This window comes from Apodemus sylvaticus, chromosome 2 (genome assembly GCF_947179515.1).
Source record: "Apodemus sylvaticus chromosome 2, mApoSyl1.1, whole genome shotgun sequence".
Lineage (NCBI taxonomy): Eukaryota > Metazoa > Chordata > Mammalia > Rodentia > Muridae > Apodemus > Apodemus sylvaticus.
The window spans coordinates 19,427,885-19,451,075 of record NC_067473.1 but is presented as its reverse complement, the minus strand read 5'-3'; the positions used below and the strand labels follow the sequence as shown (position 1 = coordinate 19,451,075).

At 38.9% G+C, this 23,191-nt stretch overlaps 1 protein-coding gene across 2 annotated transcripts in view; it reads right to left on the bottom strand.

Annotated features, from left to right (window-relative positions):
• Positions 1 to 1,392: 1,392 nt before the first annotated feature.
• Positions 1,393 to 23,191, bottom strand: part of Rundc3b (RUN domain containing 3B) — a 111,191-nt gene continuing 89,392 nt past the window's right edge. Inside the window, exons 9-11 of one of the 2 annotated variants that reach the window (XM_052173152.1) lie at positions 17,692 to 17,838; positions 5,851 to 5,972; positions 1,393 to 3,601 (exon numbers count right to left, since the gene is read on the bottom strand). In XM_052173152.1, the coding sequence (XP_052029112.1) occupies positions 3,456 to 3,601; positions 5,851 to 5,972; positions 17,692 to 17,838 (415 nt within the window). In that variant the 3' untranslated portion in view covers positions 1,393 to 3,455. The remainder of the gene's footprint in view (positions 3,602 to 5,850; positions 5,973 to 17,691; positions 17,839 to 23,191) is intronic. The other variant, XM_052173153.1, reaches the window with a different exon arrangement.

Genomic DNA, 23,191 nt, shown 5'->3' with positions numbered 1-23,191 from the left:
GCAAAGGGGCCAGTTCTACAGATCTAAAACTACAGGATCCTCATGACACAAGGGAGTGACAGGATATCCCAGGGGAGTCCTAGGGAAGATCCAGTACTGATAGTATAACAGAAACCAGTGTCCTGAACCAGACCAATGGACACACTGCTTGCAGGGAAAGCTGTTGAGACAAAAGGATATACTTTGGAGAACACTGCTACACAATACAGCTTCCACAACAAGACTTTTTTTCATTTAGGGAGATCGAATGTAGTTAGACGTTTTATTTTCTCCTAGTTGCCTTTATCTTGTCAGAAGGAACAAAGAGCACTACCAAACTTTTATGAAGCCACAATCATCCTGGTACCAAAACTGCATGAAGACATAACAAAAAAAGATAATTGTAGTCCAGGCTCCTTAACGAACATAAATCAAAAAATCTGCAGAAAAATACTTGCAAACTGAATTTAGGAAGACATAACTTGATTTATAATTCATACTGCAGAAACGACCCTTTGCCAGATTGCTAAAGCATGCCACCACTCTGAGGTCCACTGCCTGCTGCTTGGTACCAGGAAAAGGGCTTATACACACTTTAGGCCTGACTTTCATAGAAAACCCAGCTACTCTCTGACTTTCCTGTATCCATGTTACAATACAGAGTGTGGGAAGCCAGGAAAGATAGCCATGCAGATATATAGACTAATCCATAGGGCAGGGTTGGGGGAGCCTGGAAATATACTCATGTAGATATATAGACTAATACATACTGTGATGAGAAGGACTCTTTGGAAGGAATCTCCAAGTCCATTATATAGAAAGGTCCAAAATGTGAATAAAAGAATATAGGAGAAATCTGTCTTATATTTAGTGTCTTATACTCTTTACTACAACTGGGCTACCAAAATTTTAATTACATCATATGGCCACATGATGGCAACATGTAAACATATTTCCAGGCCCATGACTATAATTGTGTGAGCGTTTTGCCTGTAAACAACTGGTTGACTTAACTTTATCTTTTCCTCTATTCTTTGGTTCTTGAATTATAAAATTTGAATGTATCAGAATTTTACTCAGCTTCATATTAGAAGAGTTGTGATGTCACTAAGGGATAGGAATTTTTCAACTTCTCTCAATTACTTGGGACCATTGTCCTATATGTAATCAGTAACTCTCAAAATGTCATGTGCTCTATAAAAAGTACTTTAAAAGTACATATAATATTCAACCTCAATAAAAGGGGTTCCTTCAAGCATATTCATTAGTGTACTGGGTTTAATTAGTCCCCAGTATTTATTCTAGTTGCTGAAATAGAAGTTCAGTGAATACTTGAATCAGGTAACTATTTTTGTCAAGGAAAGAGACCAGTACTGTATGGTTAAAAAAAAAATCTTTAATATACATGCAACAAATATAGTACATCAAGGCAACGAAATACAGATGGAAAGATAGGCATAGCCAGCATTCTTGGTGGGGTTCTGAAAAATAAACAGTACCACTGAAAATTAAAGACTGAGACACTGCTCACCACACAAGCACACAAGCTGCATCTAGATGGAAATGAGCTGTGGAGACTGCGTTCCACAGCAGCAGCTGAGATTTCTATCGAGAGCTCCAGTTACAGAGGGAAAGCCATGATCCTCAGGTGTCATGTCTCAGTCTGCAGTTTGCAGCAGGGATTTGTCACAAACTAGTGTTTCTATCGGACAGATCTGAAAAAGTGTACCAACTGGGAAATCTTGTATTCCCTTCTACTTTATAAAAGTGTATGAAAAGATTTACCAAGGTTTTATATCTGAAAAAATCATAAATGACAGGTGAGAGCAGGCAGGCCATGGTGATAAAGCAGTAAACACTTTGATAGTTCTTAGGAAAGTAGGCGTCCCCGTACGGCCTCCTGCAGGCCTGCTGTCTTCACTTGCTCTTCCTGACACGACTTTAAAGTGGCTTTGGCCATCGCACTCTGAGGACGGTGTACATGGTTCCGAGCGGATGGAGGTGCTCTGTTTAGATACATCAGCTGCAGGAGGAAAGTCTCAGCATGTTCTGAGCCAGCCACTGCACTGTCTGCCTTGAGCTTGCAGGCCTCCTTTGCCCCAGAGATTAGTGTCTGCACCGCCTCACATGTGACGCCGGTCATCTTACTACTGAAGGATTCCACACCATGAGACTAAGCTCCAAGCACTCCCCAGAACCTCACGCCTACGCTTCGGACACAAGGAACGGACGTGTGAGTTCAGCTCTCCTCAGGAAGCTTTTTAGGAAGGATGCACTTCCAACGTGTCACAGCTGCTAGGTTTAAATATAAAAACTTACAGACAAGAGTGAGCACGGTGGCCCCTTTAGGAAACAGCATAGGAAATGTCTTTGGCACACTTGTTTTCCTCCTGTGACTCACTATAGATAGAATATACACTTCATACGTGTTCATTTTCAAAATGGTGGGACTTTTAGGGACATGTGTAGGATTTCAAAAATTTAAAAAAATTTGAAACAGCTGTTTAAAGAAAACCTGTTTTCCTACAGAAGTATAGATTTTTTCAACACTAACGTCAGTTTGAAAAATGAGAAATGGCATAGCAGTAATGGCTGTGAAAAGCCCAGTATGTAACTTATTGTGGCACACAGGGAAGACAGCATTGCAGCCCAGACACATTAAGATCCACAGTAAGATCTCCTGCTCATCCAGGAGGTCTTTCTTTAAGAGGAAGGTCTCAAATCGTTAATTAAACTGGAAACTTCTGATGTTAGTAACACCCTGCCAACATTTGTTCTCTATTTTGAAATGTTTCCAATGTCTTAGGCATACCTGGGAAAATAAGTCTAAGAAATGCATTTATTTTCTGATATATAAAATGCTTTTCCTCCATACCTTACAAATTAAGTCAGCAACCGCCTAAAAAGGCACATTTCTATGAAATTTATCAAGTGCTAAAAGTTGGTCCCAACTGATGAAGGAACGCTTAAAGAGCTGCTGAGCAGTTGTGGCTAGGACATGTCACCCTCACAGCGTGCTACACAGACATCAGAGCAGGAGTTCTAATGGAACTAGTTAGTTGCCTTTTGTGTACATTTGACCACCAAATAAAGGAGTAAAAGAAACCGCTAAGCTTAGGTGTCTGGAATAAAACCTGGACCTGGTCTCTAGACATCAAGACGCATTTAAATAAATATAAAAAATCAGTTGAATAACAACTATGTACAATTTATAATGAATTCAGACAATCTTTGTAAGATTTTTAAAGCCTAGTCAACTTTAAACATCTCAGTGACAAATGTAATATTTTAAAAAGAAAAATACGGGACTACTATGCTTTTCCCTCAGAAATTCACACGGGCTGGACGGAAATCTCCAAACAGCAAAATGCCGCACATGTGCCAGAATATAAAACTTCAAAATCTCCCAGCATCCAAACTTATGTAAACAGAATATTTCCAACACTACAGAAACTTTGGGTTTTACGGTCGGTCTTTCAGGATGGAGTCAGGCCTGGGCTTGTTACCTCCGTGGTGGGGCTTGCAAGGCAGTCATTGGACTTTAGGCTTGTTAGGGACTTGTAACTTGCCACTGACGTTAGTGACCCACAAAGACCAAGAAGTGAGGGCGTATCTTCTTTACCTGGAAATTAGGATAAAAGCACACAAAAATAAAAGCCTTCATGAATCACAGCAAGACCAAAAAACCAGGAAAAACTTCCACAGCTTCTAGGGTAGTGATAATTTATCGATGCAGCTAAACCTATTTTACCTTGAAGAGCTTCTCATATCGCCTTTAAAAACATTAGTGTATTTATGTTTCTCTTAAAATGTCTTGGTATAAAAAAAAATGTCTTGGTATGGTAGTTTGAGATAATGCATTTTGGAGGAAAAAATGTAAAGTTTACATTGTATTTACTATCTATCTATCTATCTATCTATCTATCTATCTATCTATCTATCTATCTATCTATCTATGGACACCGGGTGTCCTGGAGCTCACTATGTAGACCTGGCTGGCCTCAAATTCAGAGATCCTCCTGCCTCTACCTCCCACACTCAGGGATTAAAAGCATGTGCCACCATGCATCTACCCTCTGTTTTTGAGAATATATTCACACTTTGTCACCCAGTAAAGAGAAAAGAATACTCAACTAAATAACAGTGACTGCCAAACCAGAGAAAACATGAGAATCCTGTACTTACATTATGAAGCACTCTAGAAACAAATTTATCCTGATCAGACATTATTCACTAGCTGACCACTTATTTAGTGTCTCCTGAGCATTAGGATCTGTGCTTTTAGTTATAGCTTTGTTTTATACTTTTATTTCTCGCGTGTGTGCCACAGATTGTGTGAAAAGGCAACTTCCAGGAGTTGTTTTCCCTTCCCACTAAGCATCTCCAGTGAAGAGCTGGGCAGCAGGCAGCTCTAGAGTCACACACTCACGACTTGAGGAGTGACGAGGGCAGTCCGCAGCAGCCTCAGCTGCATGAAACCCTGCCTTAAAAAGTAAAATACAACATTCACACACTACTGTGAGAACTAAACTTTTATTCTTCTTTTACAGGTAGACAAGGGAAAAAGGCAATTAAAAAAATGTATGCTTAAAATCTAAAAGCTATTAAAAAACCTTAAAAAAAGAAATTGAGAAAATAAATTGGCTTATAATATAATCCAAAAGAATGGCATACTTAGAAGTAAACAATGACATAATTAGACACTTAACTTTCAACCATATGTATCTACTCTGGAGAGACTAGACAACGAACAGCTACTGTCAGGCTCAATGAGAGAAACCCTCCCTATGGTGAATGGAAGCAATGCAGAGATCTGTAATACAAGATGTTGAGAATAAAAAGAAGAGCTCAGCCCTGACTAAGAGAGTTGTAACGCCACTTTTTTAACATTTTCAGAAGGGGGAGCACAAAACATGTAAGAACCAAAAGGCCTGTGAACTGCCAACTGCTAAGCACGAACATGGTCTGAGCAATCAAACTCTGAGACCTGTGCCTACTCGCACTGGGCCCACACAACAATGGGCTCCCTCACAGTCACAGTGAGGAAGGAGCTCACAGGGCTCGCTTACTGCTGGGGGAGAGCAGGAGGATAGCGAGCCCCTGGTGAGCACGCAGACCACCCTAGTTAAACTCTGAGATTTGTGAGGAAGAAGAGGGAGGGGCTTGCAGGTATGGGAGGGAAATGAGAGGCTGAAGGGAACCAGAATGCATTAAGACATGGGTGAAATGTCATGAACACAACTTATTAATAATAAATAAAACTTAATTATTCTTAATGACTATTTACTTGAATATGTGCATGTGTGCACATATATGGGACATGTTTATAATTCCAGACTCCAGAGGCAGAGTCAAAAGGGTTACAAGCTTAAAGCCAGTGTGGGCTACACTTTGTTCTTAAAGCCCAGATACGATAAACTACTCACGAACACCAAAGTTGCTTTCTTACTGTCTTAGTTAGGGTTACTATTTCCATGATGAAACACTGTGCCGGCAAGCAAGTTGGGGAGGAAAGGGTTTTTTCATCTTACACTTCCACATCATAGTTCATCACTGAAGGAAGTCCAGGCAGTAACTCACAACAGGGCAGGAACCTGGAGGCAGGAGCTAATGCAGAGGCCATGGAGGGTGCTGTTTACTGGCTTTCTCCCCATAGCTTGCTCACCCTGCTTTCTTACAGAACCCAAGACCACTAGCTCAGGATGCTCCCACCCACAATGGGCTAGGCCTTCCCCATCTATCACTAATTAATTAAATGTCCCGTAGGCTTGCCTATTGCCCAGACCTACAGAGGCCTTTTCTTACTGCGGTTCCCTGCTCCTAAATGACTTTAGCTTGTGTCAAGTGGATGTAAAGCAACCAGCACACTACCTTCCCCGATGAAATTCAATGAGTCTTGCTTTCCATCTCCTTCTTGTGAGTGGCTGGGATCCAGTGAGGCCTGAGAAAGGCTAACTTCTGCTGATAACTGGTCAAGGCTTTGGTAACTTTTACTGAAAATAAGGATAGAAAAATTATTGTAATTTCTTCTCGCAAAAGAGAATATCTTTTGATAGACCTCAATGGTTTATACCGCATTAAAACTGTGACTAATTTTCTCATGCCTTCCCTAAATTTTGCCTTTATTATGGTTTATGTGTGATTTCCATTATACGTTTCTCCTTACCTATGTTGGAAGCTTGTCTAGTTTGTTCATTGAAAAACAGAAAAGAATAATATTTTTTCAAGCAAATCAACATTATCAAATTGATTATTTATTATCCAATTAAAATAGGACCTTCTAATTAGGTTATTATAGTTGGAGCAGAAAACTTAAGGAATGCTACCAATAAAGAAACAAATGGCATAATTTAATAATGACCTATCATTTTGAGTACTTCAGGATTCCTTAGTGCCTTGAAATACTCACTGACAGCTGATATTCAACAAAAACAATTATTATAAATTACTGTAATTTAAAAGTTTTACAGTTTTGAATATTTACTATATTCATATACCATCAAGATAATTAATCCCCTTCCCTGATCCAATTGGTGTTTTAAGACCCTTTGTATTATGCTAATTGCTTAGATTAATTATATCAGAGTTATATCAGAGTGTCAGAAGTAAAAGATTAAGAAAAGCTTATTATTAATCTTTCTTCAAATTCAGTTTTCAGGATAAGGCTAACAAAAAGATATATTCAGGTTTGGTGTCCTTTGAAGTTCATGTAAAGTCAGAATTGATCATTGTTTACTAATAAACGTGAAAGTAGACTAAGAAAAGTAGATTTTTCAAGCTGAATGTCTTTCATTAGATATTCAGATACTACATAAATCCACAAATACATATTTTACAGTAATAGTTACAAGAAAGCACATATGAAGCAAATGATCTTCTTCCTAGTTGTCTGTGTATGTATGTGTGTGTATATATATATATATAACATGGATAGACCTGGTCTCAGATCTGCAAAGGTACATACATTAAAAACATTTCAAAATGCTGGGTTAAGTGGTGCATTGCCTTTAATCTCTGCACTTGGGAGTCAGAAGCAAGTGGGTTTCTGTGAGCTCAAGGCCAGCAGATCCACCTAGAGCTACACAGTGAGATCCTGTCTCATGAAAAAAGTTTTGAATACTTATGTCTAGATATTGTCTTATGTTAGCCAGGACTCCTAACAAAAATGAGGAGAAAATGGAAAATCATTTATTTACTAAAAAAGTAGATTGTATTTTAATAATAACAATTTGAAAATTACATTAATAACAACCAAAACAATAACAATAAAAAGCAGAGACCAGTAAGTTTACTAAAATAGTAGTTACTTTAAATTAGTTGGTATTTATTTCCTATCTATATTATTAAGATAAAATTTTATAGGCTGCCACAGTGATAGAATACATTTATCAGGAATCCATTTTTTTCTGTCTCAGAAATGCAAAATGAGATGGCAGAATGACTTTATTAAAAATGCAAACAGTGCTCTCAATTTATTATATAACGACTCCTCAAATGTTTGTATATAAAAACCCTTTATTTTAAATCAGTAAATTTCTAATATAGCAGATGCTTCATAAGCTATATGCTATATAATAAAGTGAAACCAAGTATCTATAACGCACTTGGTACATGCTAAAACTCAGTGCTATCCATTTAAATTATAAACGTTGATGACTCACGTGTGAATAAGTATATATACACATATAACACTTCTTCAATACTTAAAAGTGCCTTAGGAAATTAGATTATTGCCTCCTTTACTCTGTTGAGAGGTCACACACAGAGGAAACAATCCTAGCCACTGGGCCTTGAACTGACCTGTTCTCCTGGTAACTTCATCTCCACTCTAGCATCAGAAGGAAAGATCTGCCTTCCTATTTTATTAGATCTTCTCAAAGAGCTGTTTCATTTGCTGAGACAGATCCTGACAACTGTATTCAATTATCCTCTCCTTGTAAATTTCACTTGCTTTTCATTAAAATTGTTTATCCTTATCTACAGAGGATAGTAAAAACATGTGTGTGTGTGTGTGTGTGTGTATGCACCTGTGCACACACAGGCACCAGAGCAGGCCTCCACATATATTCCTCTATAGGGCTCTCCACCTTACTAGTAGAGACTAGGTTCAGACTCTCTGAAATGGGGGTTTGCTGTTTCAGCAAAGCTGACTCTTTTTAAAAATTAATTAATTACACTCCATATTTTATTTCCCCTCCCTGTCCACCCTCTGACTGTTCCACATGTCATACCTCCTCCCACCCGTGTCCATGTGAGTGTCCCTACCTCCTCACCCCACCTGACCTCTAAACTCCCTGAGGCCTCCAGTCTCTTAAGGGTTAGGTGCATCATCTCTGAACACAGACCTGGCAGTCCTCTAATGTATTGTGTTGGGGCCTCCTATCAGCTGGTGCATGCTGCCTGTCTGGTGGTCCAGTGTTTGAGAGAGCTCAGGTGTCCAGACTAATTGAGACTGCTGGACCTTAGATGAAATGCCTGACAGTAGGGAGAGGGAACTTAGAGACCCCACCTCCAGCAGGAAGACAGGGCATCAAATGAGAGGAGGACTATCCCACAGTCACAACTCTGACCCATAACTGTTCCTGTCTGGAAGAATTACAGGGGTGGAAATGGAGAGGAGCCTGAGGGACAAAAGGGACCTAGCATGACTGCACTCTGGAGTAGGTGAGTCAGACACAGATATTTGCACCCAACCAATGGACAGAAGCTCCTGACCCCTGTTGTTGAATTAGGGAAGACTGAATGAAGCTGAGGAGGAGGGCCACCCTGGAGGACGCTGACTCTTGAAATCCAGCCCCACCCTCTGCTTGGGCTTACAGCTATGAGCAACCCTGTCCAGTTTTCAACACAGCTGCTGGAGATTCAATCCAGGCCCTCACGCTTACAGACCGAGCATTTTATCCACTAAGCCAGTTCCCTAGCCTTAGAACACAGCGCACTACTGAGTAATTTCAGACATTTCTTCACAAATTATTTTCTATGTTCAATTTGTAGAATTCTTGCTTTTAAACTGGTAGATGGAGATGAGTTTCTGAAACTTTTTCAGTATAAAATAGTGTTAATATTTTTAATTTAAAAATTATATGAAGAAACATTTAAAAACGAAATACTTAAAAGCAAAAGGAATTTATTGACTGCTGTCGTCATGGTGTTGGGCAGCACAGCACAATGATCCCAGGCCTGCAGCTTACTAGAGGGAAATGCGGAACGAGACCCCGGGGGTAACTATGCTAGATGACCATCCGCACAGCTCAGGCTCAGAAGGACACTTGAAAACCCAAATTGAGGCTAAACCTTTTTCTTTAGTTTTTCATAGCTAGCAACAATCCTTGAGTTTAAAGTTTATACTTAATTAAATGAAAGTAGAAATAGAATTTGTAAGCAATGATATTTTAAAACAACAAGTATTTCATCCTGAAATTAAACACTTTAATAATAAGACATGAATAGGAGTACCTTATGATACACTCCACCTCCCTTATTGAAGATGAAGACAAATTGGTGAGTGGAAAGGAGACTTGAGTTTCAGATATCAAAGAATAGGGATTAGGCAGGGCAGTGGTGGCGCATGCCTATAATCCCAGCACTCTGGGAGGCAGAGGCTGGCGGATCTCTGAGTTCAAGGCCAGCCTGGTCTACAGAGTGAGTTCCAGGACAGCCAAGGCTATACAGAGAAACCCTGTCTCCAAAAAACCAAATCCAAGAAACCAAAAAATAAAAAAAAGAAAAAAAAAAGAATAGGGATTAGATTATTCAATCCTTGTATGGTTCTTTTTGTTTCTACTTGATTGATTTCGGCCCTGAGTTTGATGATTTCCTGCCTTCTACTCCTCCTGGGTGAAATAGCTTCTTTTTGTTCCACGGTTTTCAGGTGTGTCATTAAGCTATTAGTGTATGCTCTCTCCATTTTCTTTTTGGAGGCACTCAGGGCTATGAGTTTTCCTCTTAGCACTGCTTTCATTGTGTCCCATAGATTTGGGTATGTTGTGTCTTCATTTTCATTAAGTTCTAAAAAGTCTTTAATTTCTTTCTTTATTTCTTCCTTTACCAAGGTATTATTGAGTAGAATATTGTTCAGTTTCCATGTGTATGTGGGTTTTCTGTTGTTTTTGTTGCTATTGAAGACTTCTTTTACTCCATAGTGATCTGATAGGAGGCATGGGATTAGTTCGATCTTCTTATATTTGTTGAGGTCTGTCTTGTGACCAATTATATGGTTGATTTTGGAGAAGGTACCATGAGGTGCTGAGAAAAAGGTATATTCTTTTGCTTTAGGATAAAATGTTCTATATGTATCTTTTAACTCTAATTGGTCCAAAGCTTCAATTAGTTTCTCTGTGTCCCTGTTCAGTTTCTGTTTTCCTGTTCGGTCCATTGAGGAAAGTGCAGTGTTGAAGTCACCCACAATTATTGTGTTAGGTGGAATGTGTGCTTTGAGCTTTAGTAAAGTTTCTTTTATGAATGAGGGTGCCCTTGCATTTGGAGCATAGATGTTCAGGGTTGAGAGTTCTTCTTGATGTATTTTTCCAGTGAGACTCATTTCATAAATATTTGTAGGTTTGTAGTACACTGTCTATGGGAGCTCTCTCATTAAAAGGCCATAGTTAAGTTCTGAGAATCCTAGACACAATAACATCATGGGATTGAAATGTATCCACAGAGATACATAAATGGAATGTTTATAAAATAAGTAGTTTAAGTGTTTAAAAAAATGAGAACCAAAACAGCATATATTCTGACAACACAAAAACCTGTAGTTTAATATATTTCACTATGTTAAATTTAATTTAAATTTGTAAGAATGGTTTCATATGTCATTGTAATTGACAATTATTAGAACTAATGATATCATTTTATACTATATTTTCGCTTAAAAGATGTTCTAAAGTCTATAATTCCTATTATCTTGTAGTCTATGAACAATACATTGTGTGATACATGAGGTAAATAAGTATTATTCACAGGGAGAAAGGAAGCCATGTGAAAGACTGCTGCAATCCACAGACTCAGAGAGGCTAAGTATCAGGAGGGCTCAAGGGCGGAAGCATGGAGCTCCCTGTGAAGGGGAAATAGATTTTGCAGGTGTCCTGGAAATGAATGGAGATGGGAACAGGAGGGATCAAGTGGGGGAGGGAAGGTCGGAGGAGGGAGAGAGTATGGTGAGAGACAACTGGAATTATAGGGCATTTAGGAGTGATATGGAAACCTAGTGCAGTGGAAACCTCCTGGTACTTATGAGGGAGACCTAATAATGGAGGATATGGAACTTGAACAAGCCATCTTCTGCACTATGCAAGGCTTCCAGTAGTGACTGGGACATCAACCAAGCCACAAAACCTTTCAATTATAACCTGCCCTGCCTGCAAGACGGGCTGGGACAAAGGTGGCTCAGAACTTGTGGGAATGGCTAACCAATGACTGAGCTAACTTGAGGCCCAAGCCATGAGAGGAAACCTGTGCCTGACACTGCTTAGATGGCCAAGAATTGGAAGCTGGATAGTCCAGAACCAAACATGATAGGAAAAAATACCACCACCACCACCACCACCACCACCACCACCACCACCACCACCACCAAAACCGGTCAATGAAATGATTCCTAATGATATTCTACTATACTCATAGACTGGCACCTGGCCCAGTTGTCATCCAAGAGGCTTCCTTTTGCAGCTGAAGGGAGCAGATGAAGAGAGTCACAGTCAAATACTGGGTGGAGCTTGAGGAACCCCATGGAAGGGGGGAGGAAGGATTGTAGGAGCCGGAGGAGTTAGGACACCAGAAGAACATGGCCAAGAGAATCAACCTAGCAAGGACCCTAGGGGCTCACAGAGCTGAAGTGGCAAGCACAGAGCATGTATTATGGTCTTGTGCACTAGGTCTTATGCATATACAGGGTGGATGTTTAGCTTGGGGTTTTATGGGATCTCTAATAGTGGGAATGGGGGTGTTTCTCACTTTTGCATGATCTTGGGACTCATTTCCTCCTATTGGGTTGCCTTGTTCAGCCTTGATACTAGGGTTTGTGCCTACTCGTATTGTATTATACTATGTATGGTTGATATCCCTGGGAGGCCTGCTCTTTTCTGAAGGGAAATGGAGGAGCAGTGGATCTGGGAGAGAGGGGAGGTCAGGGGTCTTAGAACTGGGAAAAGTGAAGGGAGGGGGGCTGTGGTTGGAAGCATTGTATGAGAGAAGAATAAAAGAAACAAAGAAAAAGAAAAAAATGTGTGTATAATATTCACAGGCATATGCAAGCACATGGAGACAAAGAAGCTAATTTTATCTTTTTTTTTTCCATTGTGAAATGTTTAATAGTAAAATTGTTGAGGCTGGAGGGATGCTCAGCTGTAAAGAGCACTAGAGCATTGGCTGTTCTTCCAGAGGATCCAGGTTCATTTCCCAGCAACTACATGGCAACTTACAACTGTCTGTAACTCCAGTTCCACGGGATCTGGCAGCATCACACAGACACACATCACAATGTGCACAAAATCTAATAAAACTACATTTATAAAAAATACAATTGTTATTTGCTATAGCATAGTGTCCACTGACTCTAATCTACTCTAATTAACATAGGGATGCAGGGAAAACTTGATAGGAGACAATCCACAAGAGTTAGGTTAAGTCTCAACATATACATTCTGAAATATTTTGGAGCTTCGGTGCCTTAGAGATCATAATTCCACAAATATTAAAAAACCACACATGGGAAGAATCCTAAAACACATAAGAGTTTTACATGAGTAAGCATGTAAGAGTTTTCTTAAGAAAAACTGAAAGCCTCATTAGATCATGAACACCATACAAAGTCAGGGCTGTCAGAACTTTACAATCTGAGTGGCAGCAAACTGAGGCCAATGATACATTTTAAGGATTAAAAAGCTTAAGAGGGGGCAGGTGAGTATGGCTCAGTAGGTATACGTGCTTGTCACCAAGTCTGAAAACCTGAGTTTGATCCCAGGTACCCAACTGGAGGGAAGAGAGAATTGACTCCCCCATATATACCCAGACAAGCCATATATGCAAAGTAAACAAGTAACAAATGAATAAATGTTAAACAAGAGGAAAGTAGAAACCTGATACTGATGAGTCTGAACTTTTTGGATGAATGAGCGAGGGAGATAATTCTTTAACAAGACATAGTAACTGAGACGTTGAGAAGCTCAGGTGACCTAGACCTCATGTATAAAAAGGAGAGTAAAACAAAACTCTGGTGGTTGGGATAGCTATAGAAAGCCTCCATAGATATGTGTTTGAATGCTTGGACACAGCGAGTGGCACTGTTAGGAGGTGTGGCCTTGTTGGAGGAACTGTATCATTGTGGAGGCGGGGCTTTGGGGCCATATATGCTCAAGGTATGCCAGTGTGGTACACAGGCTCCTTCTGCTGCCTCTGGATCTAGATGTAGAACTCTCAGCTCCTTCTTTACTGCCTGCCTGTTTGGACACTGTCATGCTTCTCACCATGATGATAATGAACTAAACCTCTGAAACTGTAAGCCAGTTCCAACTAAATGTTGTCCTTTACAAGAGTTGCCTTGATCATGCTGTCTCTTCACAGCAATGGAAACCCTAAGACAAAAGCTTACAGGAAACAAAGAGTAAGCACGCATTGTATGTTGTGTTATGAAAACATACCTATTATGTTTAGTTCTTGCTGAGATTTTACTGTGATTTGCCTCTGCCTCTCGAGTGTTGGAACTTAAGGCATGCACCGCTATACCTGGCTTTATCAAGTTTTACTACATTGCCATGTGTGAAATAAAAAAAAATGATTTTACATCTGGCATGGCTTATATTGCTATGTCTATTTAATGAAGAAACAAACTAGGAGTAGTATATTTAAAGTTTAATAAACAGTGTAAGTAACAAATAAATTTCAGATCTGTTGTGAGAGGGATCCTTCTATGGTTACAGATTTTAACCAGTTGTCCAGTAGTTTAATATAAAAATATAATTTCTTTTTTCTTTTCTTTTTTTTTTTTGGTTTTTTGGATTTGTTTTTTTTGAGACAGGGTTTCTATGTATAGCCTTGGCTGTCCTGGAACTCACTCTGTAGACCAGGCTGGCTTCAAACTCAGAAATCCACCTGCCTTTGCCTCCCAGAGTGCTGGGATTACAGGCATGTGCTACCACTGCCCGGCAAAAATATAATTTCTAAATGTAAATTAAATATAAAAAATAGGACCAACAATAAGACCATTAATTAAATCAGAACTATACACTTTGATGTAGCTAAGCAGGACACCATAAGTCAAATGCACTTCTTTTGGTTTCTAGTAACAAACTGTAAGGTGGTTTCTATTCAAACTTATACTTAACTAACGCTGTACTTTTTAGTAACAACCTAATTTTCAGCCAACCCAAAGGACCAACTGACATCAGTCCCAAAGAAGACCTGTGCCTCTTCCCTCTATGACAACCTATCAGAAGATGCTTCTGCCCTGCTTTCTGCTTCCTTCAGAGAACGACTGCTTCTGCAGCTGTAGGGACCTCACAACTTCTGAGTGCTGCCTGATTTACAAATTTGCTAGTAGCTTAAATAAGCACTGTTAAGCCCAACTTGTCCTGAGCCGTTTTGACTATATCTTAGGTTAGCTGATAGGATAATCTCACAGAGCTTTGGCCATTGTACCCCCCTTTTGCTGAAGAAACTTACTAACACCAACACTACTGAATTGTAGTGCTAGCTACAGAGGTGATAATAGTTATTTAAAGAGACCTAGCCACCCCCATAATCTGTAGGCTATCATAAATGATGAAAATGCCTGCTTAGTTTTAAACATTATTTATAGAAATCTCCCTATCCTGAAAACCTAGACCTATATGTTTAAATGAAGTAGTTGGAATTACATACTCAGGAGGATAAGTCAATTTTCTGTAAGACTCAGAAAGCAGATCTTGGAATGTGAGATAAGCACACATTCCTTTGTACATAAGACTAATGGAAAATCATGTCAACTATTAATAGTCACTGAGAAGCTATCAAGTACAAGATGATGCATTTGACACTCAGGCCCTACTCTCAGTATTGTACATACAGAAAGAGAAAGTTAAGGGAAGGAAGCATCATTTCGTGTCACATAGTAATCAGTTAGCAGGGGCTTCTGATAATGCTGAGTCTGAGCTCCAGGTCCAGACTCCTCCGTACTATACCACACCTAGACAGGTTTTACTCAGGGATGGCAGGCTCATCTAAGAATAGCAAGAACATATGAGGACAAGGCAGGTGAATGAGATAATTCTAGAGAAGGGTATTTTCCTTCCTCAGCTGAGGTGTGAGTCAAGAAACACATCTTCAAGCTCATGCTGAGCAGGGGAACAAGGCTGCTCCCTTGTCTTTAAGACTGCAAGCACTTGGAGTGCTGCAATGTTGCTTTGTAAATAAGTTACCATTATACATGCAGATATAAAATAGCAATAAATATTCCACTTACGGTTCTTTATTTTTTAACTTTTATTTATGGCTAGTGTGTGTGTGTGTGTGTGTGTGTGTGTGTATGTGTGTGTGTACATGTCTAAGTCAGACACACTTTGGGGCTCTTTACTGACTTTTCTATAAGTATCTGTGTGGGTAGGTAAAAGTATACATCCTCTGGCTAAAATATCTTACTTTCTAATTTTTTTACCTTTTCACAATGACGTGGATGCTGTGAAGAAAGTCTTTGGTTTTGCAGATTTAATATACTCACAATGTGTATCTGTTCCTGTTTGTGTGTGGGTTTCAGTATTCATGGGTACACATGGTTGGCGGTCTGAGGCCAACTTTGGATACTATTCTACAGGAGCTGTCCACCTTTTTTTTTTTCTTTAAAGGACCCAAGATTTATCAATCTGGCTGTGCTGTTTGGCTAGTGAGACCCAAGGATCCAACTGACTCTGCTTCCCCAAGCCTGGGGTTACAAGTACCGGCCACCACTACATCCAGCTTTTTACATGGGAACTAAGGATCAAATATATGTTTTCATGGTGGGACATTCAACACTTTAATAACTGAGCTCAGCTCGCTGCTCTTGTCACATTAGTGAGCATGTATACATGATACATACATGTGTATATACACAAATATATATTCATGTGTGTCTGTACCTCTAGGTTCATATGCGATGTTTGAGATAGGAGCTCTTGGATTGGACAAAGCTAGCTGGTGAGCAGGTTCCAAGATCTTCCTATCTTTGCCCCCTCAGGGTTAGGATTACAGGTATGTTCCCCTACTGACTCGTGGGGTAAAGGGGATCTAATCGCAGGTCCTCACATTTGAACATAAAGAAATTTATCAACCAACCCATATCCCTAGCTCATCTCTGTAAATTTAAGAGCCTCTCATATGTCATATATAATGTATACAATATATTTCTATAAATTATGTTTTTAATTATGAATTTGAAATACAAATTTTGTTCTATCAATTAAATATGACACAGAAGGGTAAAGTTATAGTCCACATAGGATATAGCTACTGTAACACATTTACTCATGTAAACACATAAGTGCATATAGGAACTCTATGCTAATTTATGGAATGGCTAAAGCCACACCTTGATTCATACTAAGAAATGATGAAAAGAATTTTCTGATTTATTTCACAAAGTCTTCTCACCTCTACTTATCTCTCACTATCAATAAGACAAGAAAAAGTTTGTCTCGTACTACTTTTAATGATGCAAGATCAAATTTAATTTGCTTCCTATCATTGATAAACAACAACTCCCAAAATCATAAGAGTAAAGATGTGGAAGTTGTGCCTTTGCTAAGACATGCCTATGTCTGTTTGAATAACTAGTCAAGAAGCAGAAATTCTAGATGAATGCCAGCCAGCCGGAAACACAAAGTGACTCATCACGTAGTCAGGCTCCCTAAGAAGCAGAGGCAAGGACAGTTGACTTTAGAATGTGTGACTTTGCCAGTGACTTCTTAGCCAGGGACACTAAAGAAGAGCAGATAAAGGAAGAGGGGAAAGGTGAAGGGTTGAGGGAGGGAAAAAGAAAGTAGAAAATGGAGAAATAGTAGAAAAGAGATAAAAAAAAAAAGGAGCTGGGAGGGAAGAATATTTCTCTTTATGGAGAAATTTAAAGAAAAAATACAGTGGAAACAAATGATTAAAATGAAAAAGTGTTAAAACCCCAAAGATGATAATATAACCTGATTTTCAAAATCATTTTGCAGCTCATCCAGTACTGAGACATTCTGACCCATGAGAGTCTGAACACTAGGAACAAGAAATTATGGCTCAGAGGTAGAGTGACTGTATTATTGCTCCTAAAAATTAGATTGATTAAAATGATCAAAAGTCAAATCCACTGAGAATTTTAGACTTTTATATACTTTTAGAAGATGGAATAACTCTTTAGTTAATAAAAAAATCTAGAAAACTACTTCCAGGCTAGTATATCCTAAAGCTAAATTTTAAAAATAGATGCCTCATGAAAACAAGTTCATAGGTACAATTAAGGGATGACTGGAAATTTAACAGAACAGGAGACAACTGGACTGATACTATTACCTAGAAATTCTTCAGATATTTTGCTTCCCCAGGGTGCCTTGGCTTCAAATGTTCAGATATCTGTTTAAGAGAACCTCATCAAAGCAGTCCTAACTACTGTCTCGGCTAATAACATGTTCAGAAAAATAATTGAGATACCAGAGTGGAGAGCCACATGTTTTGGTACAACTAAATGTGTAATTAGTTGGAAAAAAACATTACACTTACTCATACCACTGTTTATTGTGCTTTCGGTAAAGCAAGGTATCCAGGGCAACAGCATTGACATCCAGAGCTCCTGGGGAAGGCCACTGCTTGGTGAGGTGGGCAGTTAACTCTTGTCTTGATCTTAAATCATTATTCTTTAGTACAGTCCTGTGAATATTAAGATGGTGAGTGCTTTCGTCTTTACTCATTTTTCTCAATGGCAGAGGAACCTAACTGGTATGTAGGCCCCAAAGTAATTGTTTACAAATGGGATGTCAATAGACTGAGTGGAACCACTGGAGCCACCACAGGGCAGGGCTGGCTGGGCCTCTGCTCTTCATCTCCTGTTGAACATGCTTTATAGACTTTCTCTGCTGGCTAGGATCAATTACTACTACTGTAAATTAGCCTTTCTGTCTTCTCCGAGGTGTTAACTCTTTAGTAAAATAATTAAAGAATCCAAATCACTTTAAACCTAAACCAAAAACAATGGCATCCTACCTAAAACATTGATTCCATGTCTATAATCCCCTGGTTTGAAAACTCAGAATAATTGAAAATAATTTAACTCAAGTAAAAATATCAGTAAAAGCAAATTAAAAAATATAAATATATGAAAATTAAAATTCATGCAATATGTTTTTAAATATTTTTACTTTAAAAAATTTCCTCTCTTTTCCCTTTTAATTATAAGCATTTTAATTATGTCTGTGAGTGTGTCTGTGTGTGTGGTATGTACATATAAATACTTTCGAGTCCAGAGGAGGGCATCAGATCCCCTGGAGCTGCCTTAGATGGAGGGAGCTAAACTCAGGTCCTCTACCCAAGCAGTACAACAGCTACAGTACTACAGACAACCAGCTAGCATAAGCCTCTGACTGCTAATGGTGAGTCCACAGAATAACTGTGTGTATATGTCTCAGTGGGCTATGGAATAGTTTGATTTTTACATTGTATTTAATAACTATCTGCTTAATTTTGTGTTTTACTATATACACAGAGAAATATCGTCTAATACAGATACTAGATTTTGTCTCATAATATTATGCTAAAAAGTCAGTGAAAATGAATCTTACTAAGATTTTTTTTTTCTGGACAGTTGACACAATTCCTTTCACTGGAAAAAGACCTAAAACTCATTTAAAAGACTTTTAAGGTATCTTAATATTGTTTACTTACAGAAAACAAAACTTTACAGAAAATTTAAGATTGTTAGAAAAAGAAGTAATAAGGATTATCAGCCTGATAATCTACCGCAATACAACACCATTATTTTGGGTTTTCATAGTCAATTTTTCTATATTACATATTCCTTCCTTAAGATGTTTTTAGTGAATATCAATGGAAAACTCAGCTTCAAAGCCATGAGATTTCAGGCAACATTCTCATCAGGGTATAAGAACTACAATTCTGCATCTGTGAATAACTGGCACTGGCAGACTCTGTTAAGAATGGATACCAGCACTCACTCTCACACTCTCTCTCTCTCTCTCTCTCTCTCTCTCTCTCTCTCTCTCTCTCTCTCTCTCTCTCTCTCTCTCTCTCTTTCTTCTTTCCTTCCTTCCATCCACCCATTCATCCATCCATCCATCAATTCATTCATTTGAACTCACAGAGATCTGCCTGTCTCTGGCTCCCAAGTGCTGGGATTAAAGGCACATACTACAATTGCCTGCTAAAATTTCTAATTTATAATGAAGTTTCCTTCTGTAAAGTGAAGCAACTTTAGACCTCATAAAACAGAATGAACTGGTTTCACAAAGGTTAAATAATACATGTCCACAGAAAATTTTTGCCTAAAACCAAATTATGGTATTATCTTAAATAAACTTATTTATTTAGTGTATTGGATGTGAGGATAATTTATAGGTGATAGTTCTCTCCTTCCACCTAGCGCATTATGAAAAATGAACTAAGGTCATCAGGTTTGGTAACAAGTACCTTTACAAACTGAACCATTTCCCTGGCCCTCAGGGTTATCTTTAGACCTTTGTTCTTATAAATCCTAATTATACCATTTCTACTGACAGCCAGTTGGTTCTTTGAAATGAACTAGGTTTTCTTTCTTGGCTTCACCACAGAACAGTCAAATAAATTAAATTAAAAATTCCATTCTATATTTTAGAATCCTGACAAGAAGTTAATCTGAGTGACAAATAAGCTGCCTATTTGTCTACTCAAGCAGTGGGGCTCTGACCAAGGTCAGCAGAGAACTTCCCAGTCACTACTACTTCTCCACTCTACTGTCCTGCAAACTGCAGGCAGCTTTCCAGGAAACTACTGTAACCAAGAATTAACTGCCAACTGACTTGAAACTAGACAATCCCATTATTTACCTTAAAAATGATGCCAAGTTCCTAGCAAGACCTATTCAAAGTGATTCACCTAAAGTTAGTGAAGCAGGAACATTTTTCTTTCTTTTCTGATTTCTTCCCATTTTATTCTTCTTTCATATATTACATCCCAGCTGCCGCTTCCCCTCAGCTCCCCTTTCCTGCTCCCCTTTCACTTCCCTCAGAAAAGAGCAGGACTTCCAGGGACTTCAACGAAATACAGCACAACAAGCTACAATAAGACCAGACCCATATCCTCACATCAAGGCTGGATGAGGCAACCCAGTCAGAGGGAAAGGGTCCCAGAGATAGACAAAAGAGTCAGTGACAAGCCCTGCTACCACTACTAGGAATCCCACAAGAACACCTAGAACATTCATAACATGTACACAGCGGACCAACATCAGACCCACACAAGTTCTCTGACCTCTGTGAGCACACTTGAGTCCTGGTCAGTTGATTCTGTGAGCCATAAAGAACATTGTTCTTATTTGTGCCTAGCCTTAAAGTGACTTTACCTTAAATTATGAAATAACTGTTATCTAATCATGTCAAACTAGCGACTAAAGATAAATATGCAGTATTTCACATTTTACTTAAAAAGTGCTGAAATTAGACCAACGGATGGTGGGAAGTCCAGCCCTAATGTATATATCTACAATGCAACTACTATTCCTAAGGCTACACCACAAGATGTGGCAGACAGATTCTAAAGAGTCAGAAGTTGGTGAGACTGAGTCACAAAGCTCTTCAGGCAGAAGATGTGAACAATAATCGTATTACTAGACAATTAGTCTCATGGAGTCTAACACATAGCAAAGAAATATAGGAAACTAAAGATTGTTGAGATGAGCCTCCCCCAGAGATGAGCCCCCTAACTGTTTACTGTAGAGAGGCACATTGGTTGCCAGAAGTCCAGATCAGTGCCTAGCCCAATTGTCATCAGAGATGTCTCTTCCTATAGCTAATGGAAGCAGACGCAGAGACCCACAAACCAGACATTAGGTAGGGAGACAGCCCAAATTAGAGATCTCCATCAGGTCTCTCCTCTTGTAGCTCAGGGGAAGGAAGCTCATGCAGAAGAAGGGAAGGAAGAACGGTAGGAGACAGAGTGGTCAAGAACACCATGAGAACACAGCTCACTGCATTAATTATGCAAGGCTCCTAGAGGCTCAAAGAGCCCAGCACCACCCACCATGGTGGAGAGAATGGACTGTAGCCTAGTGCCTTCTCCTTTCATCTGTCCAAGCTGAGTTCACACAGCCCAGTGGTGAGGCGGAGTGTGGACCCACACTTATGTGGTACTCTTGTAAGACTTCTAACGGTGGGAGTGGGTGTGTCTCTGACCCTTTTGCAGCTGTCGGGACCTTTTCCTCCTACTGGGCTGCCTCGGCTAGGCTAGCCTTGATAGTGGGTTTGTGCCTGGTCTTCTTGCATCTTGTTATCAGCTAAGTTCAGCATCCCTAGGAGGTCTGCTCCTCTCTAAAGGGAAAGAGAAGAGCTGGCTCTGGGGTGAGGGAGGGGACTGGAGGAGGGGAAACTGTGATTGAGATGTATGTAAAACAAAACAAAACAAAAAAATTAAAGGAAAAGCAGTAGTCCCTGAAATCATATATACACAGACAATAAAAATAGGAGAAAACCAGTAAGGCCTGTGCTACAGTGCCCAGATATTCTGCCTTCTGTCTGTGATCTTCACTATTTTAATTGTCTTTGTGTTATATGATTGAAATGCTCATAAAATATGAACATTTTATAGTTCTCGTAACACAGTAATTTAGTCATATGAATAGTAAAAGACAATAATGTATATATATATGTGTATATATATATATATATGTATATATATATATACATATATATATATATTAAGAAATGTTAACCATAAAAGCACTCTGAGTGTAAAGGGTTTCAGATCACCAAGAAAAGATATTTAACCCATGTAGAAATAAGCATTACACGTCTCTTCTATCTCTTATATCCCACTTTTGAGTTTTACATCATGTATTTAAATGTTTTACTTTTTCTTGGTTGCCTGTATCTTGTCAGAAGGAACAAAAGAAACTGCAGGCACCCAGGTGTGATGCGGGCTCCATGAGTGTGGATGAAGGCCACAGCAGTAAGAAGGAACGTGCACTCTCTCAGGCTACACCGCTATTCAGCATCCTAAGCCCCATAGCATCACATAGGAAATGAGGATACTCGTGCAGGAACTATCTCATCCTCCTGCTCCTTGTCTTCTAAAGTAGTTTTATGCAAAGGAATCCTGTGAAACAGCTTAAAACAATCTGGAGGATACAGTTCTATTACTTCAAGGTAAAGCTGAAACTTTCAAACTCAAGGAAACAGTCCAACTCCTATCAATCTAAAATGGTCCACTTTTACCAATGGATATATTTTTAAATGTTTATTTTATTTTATGTGTATGGATGTTTAGTTTGCATGTATGTCTCTGTACCACATCTGTTCCTGTTGCTTATAGAGGCCAGGAGAAAAAGCATCAGATCACCTGGAATTGATGTTCTATGTTATAGACAGTTGTGAGCCACCATGTCGATGCTGGAAATTGAACCTGGGTACCCTGGAAGAGTAGCCAGTGCTCTTAACCACTTAGCCATCTACACACAACTTTTTATCTGCTGCTTTATTATTCTAGTTAAAATCTTTTCTAAAGGTATCAGGAATAACTGTAAGGTTCCTTTGAAAAAAACAAAAGGACCAATAGCACAGTTTTATTTTACTATATTAAAACTATAATACAGATGAATTATTTTTTCAAACTAAAAATAGGAGTCTTCATTTAAATTATCAAAGGTAAAATAAACTTTTTAAAGTAAAATTCTTTAATAAAATATTTTTAATAAAGTAAAACTAACTTTTAATCTATTTATATTTAATTTCCAAAGACAAGGGCCTGCTATGTAATAGCCCAGGATGGTTCAGCCTCATGATGCTTCCTTTGCTTCTTTCTCAGTGCTGAGATTATAGGCTCATGCAATGGGTCCAGCTAATAAAAACTGACTTTATTATGAAATCAGTTAGATGAGCTACAAGTATTACTTAAGAAGAAAAGTGCAATTACCTTGTTAATCTTTTAATTATAAAGGAATACCCAGTCAACTCTGTTACTTTGGTCTTGCTATTTTCATCCAGTTAACAGAAGCTAGGGTAATATGGAATGTGCTCTC